The sequence below is a fragment of the Athene noctua genome, chromosome 11, assembly GCF_965140245.1.
Source record: "Athene noctua chromosome 11, bAthNoc1.hap1.1, whole genome shotgun sequence".
In the NCBI taxonomy this organism is placed as follows: domain Eukaryota; kingdom Metazoa; phylum Chordata; class Aves; order Strigiformes; family Strigidae; genus Athene; species Athene noctua.
This window is the reverse complement of record NC_134047.1, coordinates 12,007,293-12,021,995: the sequence shown is the minus strand read 5'-3', so window position 1 is coordinate 12,021,995 and position 14,703 is coordinate 12,007,293. Positions and strand designations below refer to the sequence as shown.

The window sequence follows — 14,703 nt, the reverse complement described above, 5'->3', positions numbered from 1 at the left end:
GCACATAATGTCTTGTCAATCAATTTAACTCTTTTTCCAAAATGCCAAGTTTCCTTGTGATCCTGAATCACATTCAAAAAAACCAAGAGAGTTCTCTCCAGTGAAGCTGGTGTCTCCTGCTCATGATCTTATCTCCTGGGGTAGAATATTCTGTACATGGCAAATGACAGGAGCAAAAGAGCTAAGAATATACACATCTACATTAGGTGTTTCTTGACTGCCTCTCCAGTGTTCTCATTTACTGATGGAACAAAGTTTGAAGAACTTGGTTTATTAATCCAGAAAATAATGCTTAAAATTATACCAGTGTCTAACAAAGCTATGTTTAACTTCAGACATACAGAAGCACTAGCACCTTTGCAACTGATGGAAAGTGAGAAAAGTTAAAAAGGCATGTATAGTAAAGAATAGTGTAAGCACTGCAAAGCACGTACTTCCACCAGAACCATGATTTCCACATTTGCTTTATCATAGCTATGAAGACAGTACTACAGAGAAGTCCCTTAATCCTACCACCTTCATGATCCCATGAATTACAGTGTTCATATTTGGTTTACAAATGAAGGCTGCAATAGTGTTTACTATATGTTTACCCATTCATGGTGCAGACAATCACAGAATAATAAAAGGAGGTATTTAGCTGTTAGCTAACAGTTAGCTCACAGTTCTGTATATCTCTGTAGCAATGAGGCACAGGCAGCTTGACTTACTGAAATTGGTCTTCTCCACCTTCCTAGAAAAGTATAACAATAGTAACCCATTTTGCTGATTCAAATGTCAACTTGTAGAATTTCAAAGAATAGCTACCCAAAATATTAAAAAAGAAACAATTCTGTAGCAAGGAATTCCATGTCTATTCAGTTATTTAAACTAATTGGACTTTTAGTGGATTGCCTAGTTTTCTCTGAAATCTATTGATGAGATTACTATTAGTTTCCTCTGTATTAAACTCTATGATCTTTCCCACCAGAGCAATTGCTTGTTCTATACCAAGTAATCATTTTTCTACATTAAAGAGAAATGATAGATGAGAAAAAAACAGTGCAATTTCTGCATAATATAGGAGAGTTCACATGAGAGTGCATAGTCAGAATGTAACAGTATTTCAGAGGGGCCAGCTCCTTCACTCAAGAGACAAAAACAAGATGCCTTCTCTTTTCAGGCTTTAAAACCACAAATTCTTAGATGTTTGAAGGTAGGAGAGGAGAAAGAGCTAGAGGGAAAAGGTTACAAAAGGAAGGCTAGAGAGCCTTGCAGCACTAAGAGTGAGCATTCAAATGCCACAGATTCTGCTGGATGTGTGACTTCAGGAATAATGTTGTTCGGCAGCATTTCCCCTGTAGTACTGTCCTGATGTTACACCTATTGGGGGATTAGGAGTGATCTAGATATGGTTCCATGTTTTTTATCCTATGCACATGCTGAGAGGATTTCGTCACAGCTCAGTGCATTGCTATGGAGACCAAATGGCACCAGCTCTTAAAAAAGATGCTCAAATGTCAGGAATTGCATTACTATGATGCTTTACCTGGCCTGATTTACCTCTCTTTTCTGCATGATGTCATATTGACACAAATCTAACACATGCCCACACACAAACAGCCTCCCTGGAAGGATTTATCCTTCTAAAGATTTCTGTCAATCATCTCTGACTTCTGTTTCCCCTACTGCATTTCTCCTGTTTGGATAAACAGTTGGCAGAAAAAGGTTTTCTCTCTCACCCTTCCAGGCTTTCTTCTGAAAATTAGAAAAATCAACATCCAGCCAGATGTAGAAACACAAAAAATCCATAACAGCCTGTTCTTTCGAGATTTCCAGGAAAACCTGAGCTGCTATCAGGCCCACTGGGAGTGAATGTGAAGTAACACAGCTCTGCTGGGTTCAGTGAATCTCTGCCTGACCTGCACCATCTGGGGCTCTCCCCATTTACAGTCAACACTTCCATAGGGATTCCATTCATTGCAAGATACCTGATACTTTCTGTGCCAGCCAGACTGCGAAAGACCATTTTAACAGACATCTGCTATAAAAGCAAACCCTGCAGCAAGCTGTGTTTGTTGTCTCCTTATTCCCAGGACCCTAGGTACCATTGAATGGACAGAAGTGTGTTTTTTCTTGGCCAAATCCTTCATTGAATGTTTGAGGTCCAGCTGAGAAAGCTATTTTGTCAGCTTCTTTTTTTTCTAATCTTGCAGACTATCATTGGCACAAATAACATTTTTAACATAGTTGCAGAGCATCCTAATGCCCTCTCTTTTGAGGACATGACACCCCTTGGCGCTCCTGCACTGCTAACTTGGAAAACAAGCCTCAAAATCATATAGAACAGTCTAGGAGAGGTCAGAAGAGAGTGCTGGTTTAATAGGGGAGATAAAGTCACCCTTGTTAATTGTGTATCTCTCTCTCTATCAAAAACATTTACCCTGGATCCTTTTCAAACAGACTTTCTTTTCTAAAACAAAACTGTTCAAAGGCTTAGCATGTTTTCTAAACCAGGGTGGCTACATTTATTATTTTTGCCAAAATCTTGCTGTTTATTTATCTTGCATTCATTTCTCTGTCAAACTTAAAATCTGGCAATACTCCACACCATGGAGTGTCAGCGTCAAGAGTTTATTGAAGATGAATCTGATACCCTGGGACTGGGACCACTGTTAGACTAGGCTAACCATTTCTGAGCTCTAAGCATTTTATACTGCTGAAGTACAAAGTCACAACAGTAGCTGTAATGAGAGACAGAAATATTGACTGGGATAATGACACTGGAGTTACCATTCAAGGAAGCACATTCAACATAGAGGGGGTTTAATGATGGGATGACTCTGGTGTCAAGTTTCATCTCACAGAATTAACAGGCTACTGCCAAGCACTGCTTTAAAATTTTCTCAGAGACTCTATAATCAAGTCATTGTTTAAAATTATAATAGGTTTGACATCTGCTCAGTTGTCCTCCCTCCATCCTTCCCTTCTCCCCCCACCCCAATTACCCTCAGTTGTTCAGAAACTACTTACCTGGTTTGGCCAAGTCCCATGACATCAGCTGACTAAGGCTCAGCTGATGCACTCTGGGCTCTAGATGCTGCATCCTGATCGCGTCACTGAGGGCTCTGCCTTTGCCAGAGCCAAACTGGGCCTAAGGCCAGTCAATAATATTGAAATAAACTGATTTTGCTCATGAGCATCAGGCACTCATGACCACATGCAAGGTGCCCAACAAAAATGCAACCCAGCTGATTGGTTTGGAATCATTTTGCACCATATCAGAGAAATGAGGCATGGAAATATGTTTGCTCCATAGAATAACTTAGTTTTAGATTTTTCTTCTATGATGAGCACACTTAGTTAGCAAATATACTTACTGTTGTGTCACGCAGCACCTTGCTCTAGGACCTGACTTGAGCTCTCCAAAATATAAGTAACTTTGAGTAGCTACTCCTTATGTTAGTTGTACTTTGTATTTAGAAGTGTTTCAAAACAATGAATTCTTGATCCTAGACTACTGACAAACTGTGAATCAGTCATAACTATCAGAAGAAAAAATAACCCTTTTATTTCTTTCATTGCAGAAAAATTTAAAAAATTTAATCACTCTTACTCTGTGCCTCTTAGACACCTATGAAAACTGTTATAAAGCCCTGAAGCTCCTACATGTTATTATGAGATGTGGTCATTAGACAAACAGCTGTACTTGGCCACACTCAGCCCAGTTCCTCATCCTTCCCTAAACACAGCTTCTGAACAAGGCCAGGATTTCTACATGGACACAACAGTCCATTAGTTTTTCCTATTAAGGGCAAGATACTTGGGCAGCAAATTGCAAAGGAGTAAGAGCTGCTTCACAGCAATGGGAATAAGTGCTGTACTTGATACTGTAGTTCCTCACTGGATAGGGTGATTTTCTTACAGTCATCTCTCTCCATGCTCCTCATCAAGTCATTGACCTTAAGTTTTAGGCTAATAAAAACTGGTTCCCTCTCACATAAAATAAACAGCCCCAGTAATGATTTCCCAGCTCTTTGACGATTTCAGTATTTTTCCACCTCTAACCAAAATCTCTGGTTCATACAGTAGGATGAAAAATTCTCATTAGGTCACTTAGGCCTTCTAGCTATTACAGGATTATCCTCTGCGGTATCTTCTAAACAACTTTGACACCTCTCCAAAAAACTTAAAAGAGATTGTGAAAGATCACTTAATATTCAGGCTAACTTCTCCTCCATCTAGTTTAATTCCTAGATTTTTCAGCTTCATCTGTACCAGGAAATCTGACATAACACAGTAAAAATGGAAACTGTTAATGGCTCTCACTACCCACAGTACCACACTCATCCAAGCTTGTGTCTGGGTCATGAGACCTACTAACTACATTGTGGCCCCACACAGACACACTACACGTGCATGCAGTAGCATAGAGCTCAAGCTCTGTGATAATCAGGCTGGTTGACACAGTCCTTTTTACAGACCTGTCAGGTCAGTTGTCAACACTGGGTCCACACAAGTAGGTTCCTCCACCTCATTTGGTTTCACATCTAGCAGACCCAGCACTGGCACCAGGCTCAGGGACACTACAGAAATACAGGCTGAAGTGTAGCAGGATTTGCTGGTAATTCTGAATGTCACTCTTAGTTGATTTACTGCTACAGATTTGCATTCTTCTAATCTTCTAGTATTGATTCATCCAGTGCTTTCATCACTTTCACACTTCCCCCCCCCTCTAAAAAAAAAACCAAAACAACCAAAACCAAACCTCCCTAGCTTGTAGGTATCTTTCTGAAAGAGAGAAGTCCAGTGCTGTGCTTTGGCCAACTCTATTCTCAGCCTATGAAACAAGACTGAAGCCAACCCACCACACTCTCCAAAACATGTTTCCCCAAACAGCACTCCACAGAAACATGCACATTATCTGTTTGAGGTCAGGAAATGGCAGTGTTCAGATTCTCATCTTCCCCCTTATCCTGCCCCAAATGGCACACATTCTTTCAAGGACAAACAAGTTTCCAAGTTGGTCACTGTAAAATGTACCATCTTGAGTCAGTGAGCGAATGTGTTTCAGGTGAATGTCATGATATTCACATGCTTAATCTTCAGCACTGTGCTGTGATGAGAATACTAACAGTCAAGGGGGACTGGGATGAGACATTCACAGTTATGAGCAGATTTATCAAAACTGAACATCTCTTTTATCGCCTCCTGCAGCTGCAGCACTCAGAAGTCAGGCAGAGGCAAAATCAGTAAGGAAATACCTTTTGGGGCAGCATAATGCCAACCCAGGAGAAACACTGAACCAAGTAATGGCTAGCTTTTAATGAAATTATTTAATTACATAACCATTATTAACTTCTGTAGCTGCATAATTGTGTGATCAATCAAATCTAATGGCTTCAGTCAGAAATTGTTTATTGGTGGGACTCAGGGAGAATGTTTCTATCTAGTACAATTGGCTCGGAGCATAAAGGGGTTTTTGCTTTCCTCTGAAGCATCAAGTACTGTCCACTGCTGGAGGCAAGACTGATGTCTGATTCAGCGTGGCAGTTTCTATGTAGCAGATGAGATTTCAAGGACAAATAGAAAAGGGATGTTGTAGTCTTGTTTTCCAATATACAGTCCAAGCATATATACAGTTCCCTGTTGCTGAGCATGAATGGAGTAGATTGAAATGTCAGTAATATAGAGCATTAAAGGGAAAAATGCTAAGAGCCTTGGATAGCTTTAATTTAGGAAATGCATTTAGATGAAAGGAATAGTTCTGAAATTTAATTGCATTTTGGTCTGCCGTGAGACAGCTAAAGACAAAACTTGCTTCTGACCTAACTCATCAGCTTTCTGTCTTTGGAGCAAGTATTAGATGTCAGCATTTAAAACTCCTTCTTCAAACACCAGCATGATTTAAGCGATAGGCAGTGATTCCCAGATATCCAGGCTCCTCACCTACAGGGGCAGAAACTTAACAAGAACACGTGCTGGGGGTCTACATGGGTCTGAAAATTTCCCATTGTGTGACCAATCTAAACCCTAATTGCATTTCTTTTTCTCCAGCACTCTGAGGTATGCAGGCTGGGGCCAAGTTAAACAGATACTTTCAAGTGTCCCTTTGTCTCCAGTGAGAACTTTAATACCTGGCAAATCAGAAGCCAGAGCATCCATGGAATTGTCTGACACATGCCAATAGAACTGAACAATAAAAAGAAAAATACATAAATAAACAGTGAAGCAAAGTTGTGGCTCCATTGCTCATGCCAGGGAAGAATCTATCTACAAAGAAAGTGTGTGTGTATAGAAAGGGACAGCTGCCAAATGCATAGTATACAGACAAAGTTTCCACTCACATTTTTCTCTGGACAATGAGGAAAAACTTAGATTGTGAACTCAGAGTGTGCTACATTTTTGTTGAAGTTCTCAGGGTTACTATTTATTTTAGAATTTCTGCTTTGTCACTCAACAGGTTTGGTTTCAATGCCTTGTGCAGGTCTAAAAGCACAGTAACATGAGCTTTAATCTATAACCTCTGTCTTTGCATTTTAGAAGTCACAGAACCCAGGTTTATTCTAGACATGCAGGACATGGTGCGCTGGCTATTATAACTCAGGGGTCCTGGATTCACTTCCTAGAGACAAAGGTGGAGATGCAAACATGCTGTGGAAAGCCACCACAGCACACTAAAATCAGGCCAGTTAAGTAGCAGCCAATCTCTCACTGCAGCTGATTAGAGTTGTAGCTGTTTGTTGTGTCTGAATTTATCTGACTATGATATGCAGAGCATCACCTACTCCACACAGTCCCCCAGGAAGAGAAGTACGGGGATAGATAATTTACAGATGGACCCTACAGGCTGTTCAGTGTGGTTGTGCACAGATCATAAATGTTCCGGTCTAGCCAATGCACTGCATACTCATGACCTTTCCAGAATTAGCAAAAATTTCAAGTGAAGTTACTGACAATAGTTCTGTCAGCCAGAATATCTGCAGCTCGTGGGAAAACTTTTGACAGGTTCCAGATTCAGAGGCAAGATAACACAACTTCTAAAGCCACAGTAGTGTAACCTAGCAGGACATATTTACCCTTTTATAGTTGAAAGAAGCTGGGTCTACTGTATATTCCAATTCTGTCATGCCAAGCATCACCCTGCTCTTAAGCCTGCAGTGGTTCCCTCTGCTGTAGCATCACAAAACCATGACAGTGCACACAGTTGGTGTCTTGGATCTGCTGCATTTCATTAGTTTTGTTCCTCTTTCTCCAATTACTGTAACTGTCTTTTAGCTATTGTTTTGTTTCCTGGATCAGGAACTGGATTTGCTTTCTTTCAAAAGCACCCCACTCTACATCCATGATCAACTACTGGGGACTGTAAGCACTGCAGCAGTACAAATACAATTAAGTGTAATGAATTATACAATTATTTGATGAACTGATGATTATTCAGATTTGGTTTAGGGTCATTAGAACATAGCTTTATGCTACTTTAAACACATACAAAATATACACAGAAAGTGCTTGAGCACTGCCTGACTTTAAATTCTCCCAGGCACATTCATAAGCCATTCTGAATTGAGACATGAGCAATGCCATAATCAGTCAATGAATGAAGTTTATCCCAAAGAGATGCACATGAAAATGTCCCTAAGCAAAGTGGAGAAGCTCTAAAGCCATTCTCACATTTGGATCCTTTTGAGAACCACCCCTAAATTATCCAGACCTCTTCCAATTAATTCCTCAGATGGAAGAAACTGGGCTTAACAGAACATTTTTAAGGCAGCCTGTGACAGAAAGTACCTTTTTTCTCCACACCAGTTGCAGTTCCTCAAGGTTACCTTAAGATACAAATCCTCTCCAAGGTTCTCCTACTTTTAATATTGAGGTTGCTTCATGTGATGCAAGTTGCTTCTCCCTCACCACCTTCATCACCTATAATAAGGAAAGACAGCAGAAAATTAAAGCTGGCTCCCTTTCATAGCATCAGTTACAGGCCAGCAGTTGTAACGTTGAAAACTGCTGCCCTTCACTAGCATACCACTCAGTAATTATAAAGGGCCAGAGAATGTAAGAGAGATTTTGCCCTATGCTGCAAGTATCATTTTAAATTAGTCTGTCATAGATTATTCATTATTTCATCCTTTATTATACTTAAAGAAGTCATAGCCTTCAGTTCTGCTTTCAGAAAAGTCAAATTTTTACTGGCTTGTGTCAGAACAATGAGAGGGAATATTATTGTATGTATAGGATAGATGCATTTATAACTGAGATATATATAGTGCACTGAAATGTGGTAAGCTAAAAAGACAGGGCAGCAGGACTCCTGGATTTACCCCAACATCCACTTTTAAAACACCAACTTATTTGAAATACCTAATTCAGTTCCCTTATCCAAACTGTAAAATGTCACTGTCTTACAGGATGCTGCAAAGGTAAATTGAAATGCTTTATATATATATATATATATTTATTTTTTTTTTAATAATTTTAACCATTAATTACACAGAGACAAAATCTTATAGAGACATTATACTGTTTGTTCTCAACAGGCGGAGAGCTGTTAGCAAGAGCAAGGAATCCATATTATCTGATCATGAGCGTGAGTCTGTCAAATACCAGCCAGCAGTACAGGCAGAAGAGGACACCATGGACTTTACACTGGAAGACTCTGTTCTCCTTCCTATGGATCCAAACCTGGAATGCCACAGCCCACCTCCAGATTACAACTCCGTCATTCACTACTCAGCCCCTCCGGTGTAATCAGCCTAACCTGACACAGGGCACCTTGCACCTCTCAACTATGCTAGATTCTTACATGCCTCCATGTCTGGATAAAGAGGCTGGGTAAAATCAGAAGGGAAATCTGACAGGACAATGGTTCATATGTTTCTTCTGGCACATCTATGATGTGAATAGAAACATTTTAAGAGCATCTTCTTTGCTGTCTTGAAAAGCCTATTGCAACATATGCAGTAAATCAAAACTCTGTCTATCAGAATTGTAGGTAGGAGCTATAACCCAGAACTGCTTCCATGCTTTCCTCCCCTAGCTGGGTCTATTCATTGGCATTTCCAAATATACAAATTATTTTACTCACATTTTACTTCATAAATGTCACCAAGAGTCATATCACGCTAGTTGTGAAAATGAGATTCATTCTACTGGTCCTGCACACATGCTATAAGGGATCAGTTGAAAACAACAGCCATACACACTAACGTTTTGGTATTAGAGAAAATCGAAAACTGAAACATCATTCTTAACTTGGGATCTCATCTTCCATAAATATTTCTGAAATATTTTGAAATCCAAAATACTTTCATTACAATTTGTGATTTAATAAATTCCACTGCCTATATGATACACTCCTAAAAATGCTAAGGCACAGAGAAAGCAGATAGTACTCATGTATCAAGAGCCAGGCTGGTCTTTTGGGACATCAGGGCATACAATGTGGTTAAATCTGTTTCCCTGTGTTTTTTCCTTGCCATTTATTTTGAAAACATGCAACGAGGAACCTTGATGGAGATGCATCTGTAACGATTGCAAGGCAAAATCACTGCCTCAAATAAGAACCTTCTTGAGCTTAAATAGACAGAATTTCCCAGCCCACATGCACATGATTGTGTGAATCTGCATAAAATATGCATTAACAACATGAGAGTTACACATAAATGCACATACACCCTTGAGGCACCAGCAGGGTAGCAGCATTTTTATGTTTCCTTTCTGCACACAGGCTATTGACTACAAAGGAAAAAAAAAAAAAGAAAAAAATAATTTCCTTTGGATTCTGTGGCAGATGCCCAACAGTTAGATCCTGGGTATACTAGCCATGCTAAACCATAAGCATATGTGGCACATATTTGTCTCTGACAGACTTGCCAAGGTAAATATTGGTATGATATGCAATGCCCTCTGCATCTAAACTGTTCATGAGTTCACGGTAATTCAAAGCTTGTTTTGCAGCCTAATCATGCAGGACTGAATGGATCACAAATTCTCACATTAAGAATTTCCATGTGTATTGCCCTCCACCTAAAAGTTGTGTGTGGCAGGAACTGTTGGTCTGCAAATATGTATACCCAAGTCCCATGCATATTCACAACAACTTCAAAAATAAGCAAATAATGCTTGTCATTTAATGTGCTATTGAACAATCAGAGTTGACTTCAGAAATATAGGAAGGGAAAAAGTATCTAGGTTGCAAGCAGAAAAAACAAGGATGAAAAAGATACTCATTGACAGTCAAAACGATAACCTCCTAAGTTATAAACCTAGATCTGTAAATGAGTCTCTGTGCGGTTTCTTCCAAGGTCTGCACAACCCTTTCCTTTTCTTCTTAGACTTGACACCGATTTGAATTCTTCAAAGAAAAAGAATTTTTCTTCATGATTACAAACTAAAAGGAAAAAAAAATCCAATACCTGCAAAACAATTATATTACTGATCAGTTACAATTATTACTGATCAGTTACAGTTGGTTACATTGCTGTAAACACAAACAAGCCTCAGGTATTATCAAAGGGGGAAACAAATCTTCAAACCCCACACCATGTTAACTGTGAATGCTAAAGCATCTGAAGTACGGGCTCTTGGGAAATGCACTTCTCATTCTCCTTGACTTCAGATTCAATGTATTAAGGAAATCACCTGCAGTAACTCACGAGCCCTTTCTTCATAGTGGACCTGCTAGATAGCTGTGGTCTGTAGTTGCTTTATGGTCATTTTTGCACTTCTTTGTATTTTAGAACCTATGTATGAAGTAGAGCTGGTTATATAACAGAAGAAACTACTCAGAAATAATTCATTTGATGATCCCCAGAAAGCTCATTGGAATCAGTTTTTCAAACAGTAAATTATCTATAGCTCTGATCAAAAACTCAATCACTTCTTTTGCAAATAATTTATTTACACTGCAAAGAGAAAAAAGGTGCAGACAGTTTGTCTGGCTCTACTGTTAACGGCAGCAGTGTAAGATGGTTTGTTATTGTGCCTTGTTCTGTAGGGTAAGAAAACAATGATGTTTAAAAACCTTTGCTTATAAACTTTAAAGTATATATAGGGGAAAAAAACCCTGCAAGTATGCTCTCTATTTTGAAAAAGAATGGGAAACACTGCTGGGTGAACTGTCTGCTTCTAAGAGAGCCAAGTAGATCATCTTTCCACTTTATCAAAGCTGAACTGTAGAGGTTTCTGCGAGACCAGAGGAATATAAAGCATGTTTCCTGAGTGGGACCCAAGCGGACACTCGAATGGAGGGCTGGTAGCCAGGTGCCCCTCTGGCTCCCAGTAACATCTGTCAGCCTTTCTGCATTGCACGAGATGATGTGAAAACGGAGTGCAGGCTCAAGTGCTCAAGACACATGTTAAAACACTGGTTGCATTGACAGCCCCCTGAAAACTGAGGGCTCCTCTGCAGTGGGAAAATCAACAGCTGTCTTGAGGGGTATCAATGGCCATTTCTTCAAAGAGCAAAGATAACCTCCAAACATATGATAATGGCCTTCAAGTGTTCTGGAAATGGCAAGTGACTGATATTTGGGCAGCTCTGTTTCCAATGTTTATTCCGGTGGATGATTTTCTTCTCCTTATAGTAAATGTAATAAGCAAAAGTATTGCCTGAAAAGTATTATTGAACATGTCTTATATTTTATTTACTAATATTTTGTTTGTTCTTTTCTCTCCTCCCTTAATTTAATTATTGTTCTTTTCATACAATGATGTATATAGTTTACCCAGTAGAAACAAATATAGTGATTCATATATATGGTAAAATTTGTAACATTTTAGTCAAAAGAGAGAGATACCCAGACATAACAGAGTTAAGTATTGTTACTAAACATTTCACTAATGCGTGCAGGCCAGGCTCCAGTTTACAGACCCTACTAGTGCCATTTCATAGCAGTTCTCCTCTTGGCTGCGAGTATCTCTGGCTCTCACTTATTCTCCACGTTATTTAGTTTCAGTTAGGAAACAGGAATGTGGAGGAATCTGGCAGGTTTATCTCATTCCTGGAAGTGTCACCATGCAGCTCACAGTAAAGGTGAAGAATTTCCACTGCCTCTGTTTTAATTGAAGGCTGGTGTATTGGCTAGAGGATCAGAAGGGGCCAAATTATTTAAATGATGTGATGTTTATTATTTTTTTAAACTTCTCAGGGATTCTTACTCGACTCCTGTCAGCCACCTGCTTTATCTGACTGAGCTCAGTGGTATCTGGTATTAACATATACCTTTGTTTTCTTTAATGGTGCTTACTCCTACTGGGTTTGTCCTCTTGTAAGCCCAGAGAATTATGGCAAAGGAACTCAGAGCTCACCACAGAAATGTGTTGTCTTCTCTCCAACAATCACCTGCCACGCAGGTGTCCAAGGATAAGTGCCTTCACCTGCATGTTATTGTTCAGGCTGGTGTTTTTAACAGTTTGGTTTCTTAACTTCTCTTTTCTCTACTTTTCATCTATTTCTTGGTATTTGTTCTTCACAGTCCCTCTGGATTGCTTTTCTCTGTCTTTTGAATGAGATCAGATATAGACCTCATTTCATTGCTATTTCCTGTATATTCTGCGCTTGCAGAACTAGAAAATCTAAAGCAAGCTATTCTCATATTAAAAATGTTTTTATATAGACATGGGAAACTAGTTTATATTGGTTTGTCTGGAAGACTCTGTATCCTTCTTTGAATGAGAGAAGCTTTTTAATCTATTGATTTTTCAATATTAGTATTTGGAACAAAACAAAGGTTGGTGACTATATGAATCTTATCCTTCTCCTAGTCCTTTCTCAAACAATGAGGTTTCTCTCAGGTTCTTCCAAGATATACTCACAAGAAGGGGGTCCTAACCAGGATGCTGAGCCCACACCATCTACTCAGGATATCAAGGAAGGTCAGAGAAAAACCTAAAGCCTGAGTAATAGTCTCAAACAAAACCACTGAAATTTGAACCCACTGAATGCTATACATGTAGATCTACACATTCAGGGCTGCCTGCAGGCATACACTGCTCTGCTTAAGACATCCCACTAATACCAACACTACTCTTCAGTTAGACTGCTTGGCAAATTCATAGGATGACCTAGAGCGTCCAGGCACTTCTCTCATCGTATTTACACTTTGTATACTGTAGAAATGTTAATCACCATGTCAGCTTGTAACTGGCCAGTCAACAATTTAAGACATCTTCTCAATGATCCTTCATGCAGAGCGTTGGCACTGCCTTGTCATGTCCTATCTTGCTTTACAAATTCGATCTGGCCCGATTCCAGCTGTGAGGGTGTGTGTGGTCCTGGGTCAGTGGTCTCTAGCTCCCACCAGCACCAACTGGACAACATCAGGAAATGTTTGCAGGGAAAAATCACTAGCAAATAGCTACATAACATGATAAAGCATTGTTGGGTTTTCCTGAACACAGGAGTTAGGCAGAATCAGTATCATGCTCAGAGATCAGTCTGTATTTTTTTTTCTTACCATAAAGTCAACAGAAAATACAGAAGGTAGCAGTAATTCTTTTGTCCCTCCCTGCAAATAGTAATGGCCAAGCCCTGGGATCCATTTTCCTGGTTTATACTATGTCACAAAAAAACAGAAAGAATTTTGCCAAAGTAATGACACCAGCACCATCTTACACAAGTAAAATTCAGGGAGGAATTTTGGATTTGACCCTATCAAGAGTCAATCACTGTACAGGATGTAAGTGTTGAGTCCAAGCTCTGGCTTGTTTATTTGACACGTGTTGTTTTCATATTGTGTTAACATAGAAAAGAAAACTTGCTGGACTGGGTCATTTGGGACCTCAGGCAAATACGCCGTAAGGGCCGTGGTTACAGGAAGACTAGTGTGGTATGCACTGAGCAGCGTCCCGTTGTCCTGCCTAATAGTCCTGTGCCACGAGAGCCAGCACATCCTTATTACTCAATTCATTTTTCCTTAGACCTTGAGTTGTAAAAGCAGCGAATGAAAACTGGGAAAACCCAGTAACTTAGGACTTAAAGAAAATAAACTAAGCACCATGTAATACTCAAAACACTAAGGAATGTTTGTCTGCCATGTTCCTGTCTGTCTGAAGAATGTATGCACTGAAAACAACGCTTTCTTATGTAGTCAAAAATTGTACTGTATCTATTAACCAAAAAAATAAAAAGATTCTATATTTATACAGCCCAGGGCTCCTTTGTGTCATCTCTTGGCTTGAAAAGTATTGTCCTTGAAGCAGAATATAAATAAATAATGCAACAGTTCTGAGAAATTTTTACAAGGCATAGATCTCATATGCATTTCTACAGGGTGTTCAAAACTTAGGACATAAGCCTGTCACACTCTCATTGCTTAGAGGTATCTAACCATTACATTTGCTTAAAAGATTCACAGATCTTGGAAAATGCTGGCCCAGTTTACTGAAGAAATACACAAATCTAGCTGCCACCAAGAACAGTCCATGAAACAGAGACACTGCTGTCTTGTTAAATTTAAAATAAATAAATGAGACGGAGATAGAAGATAGAATCAGAATTCTACATTCTACATTATACCTAAGACCCATGTTCACCAAAGCATGTAAGTACATAAGTCTGTGAAGATAATGTGCAAACATTGTAGCATTTGGGGGTTGTTCAGATTCAAAAATCCATAAATTGTGTTTCATTACTATAATAATCTAAAAATAACGCAATTAAATAAATATTTCCCAATACACAGCCACAATGATGTTATTGAATTCTCACTTGAATAAACT

General features: G+C 39.3%; 1 protein-coding gene across 3 annotated transcripts in view; it reads left to right on the top strand.

Annotated features, from left to right (window-relative positions):
* The window catches only part of LOC141964428 (vascular endothelial growth factor receptor kdr-like), a 141,379-nt gene extending 127,250 nt beyond the window's left edge, over positions 1–14,129 (top strand). For all 3 annotated transcript variants that reach the window (XM_074914786.1, XM_074914785.1, XM_074914781.1), the window contains one exon: positions 8,520–14,129. In XM_074914786.1, coding sequence (XP_074770887.1) covers positions 8,520–8,730 — 211 coding nt within the window. In that variant the 3' untranslated portion in view covers positions 8,731–14,129. The remainder of the gene's footprint in view (positions 1–8,519) is intronic.
* The last annotated feature ends 574 nt before the right edge of the window (positions 14,130–14,703 follow it).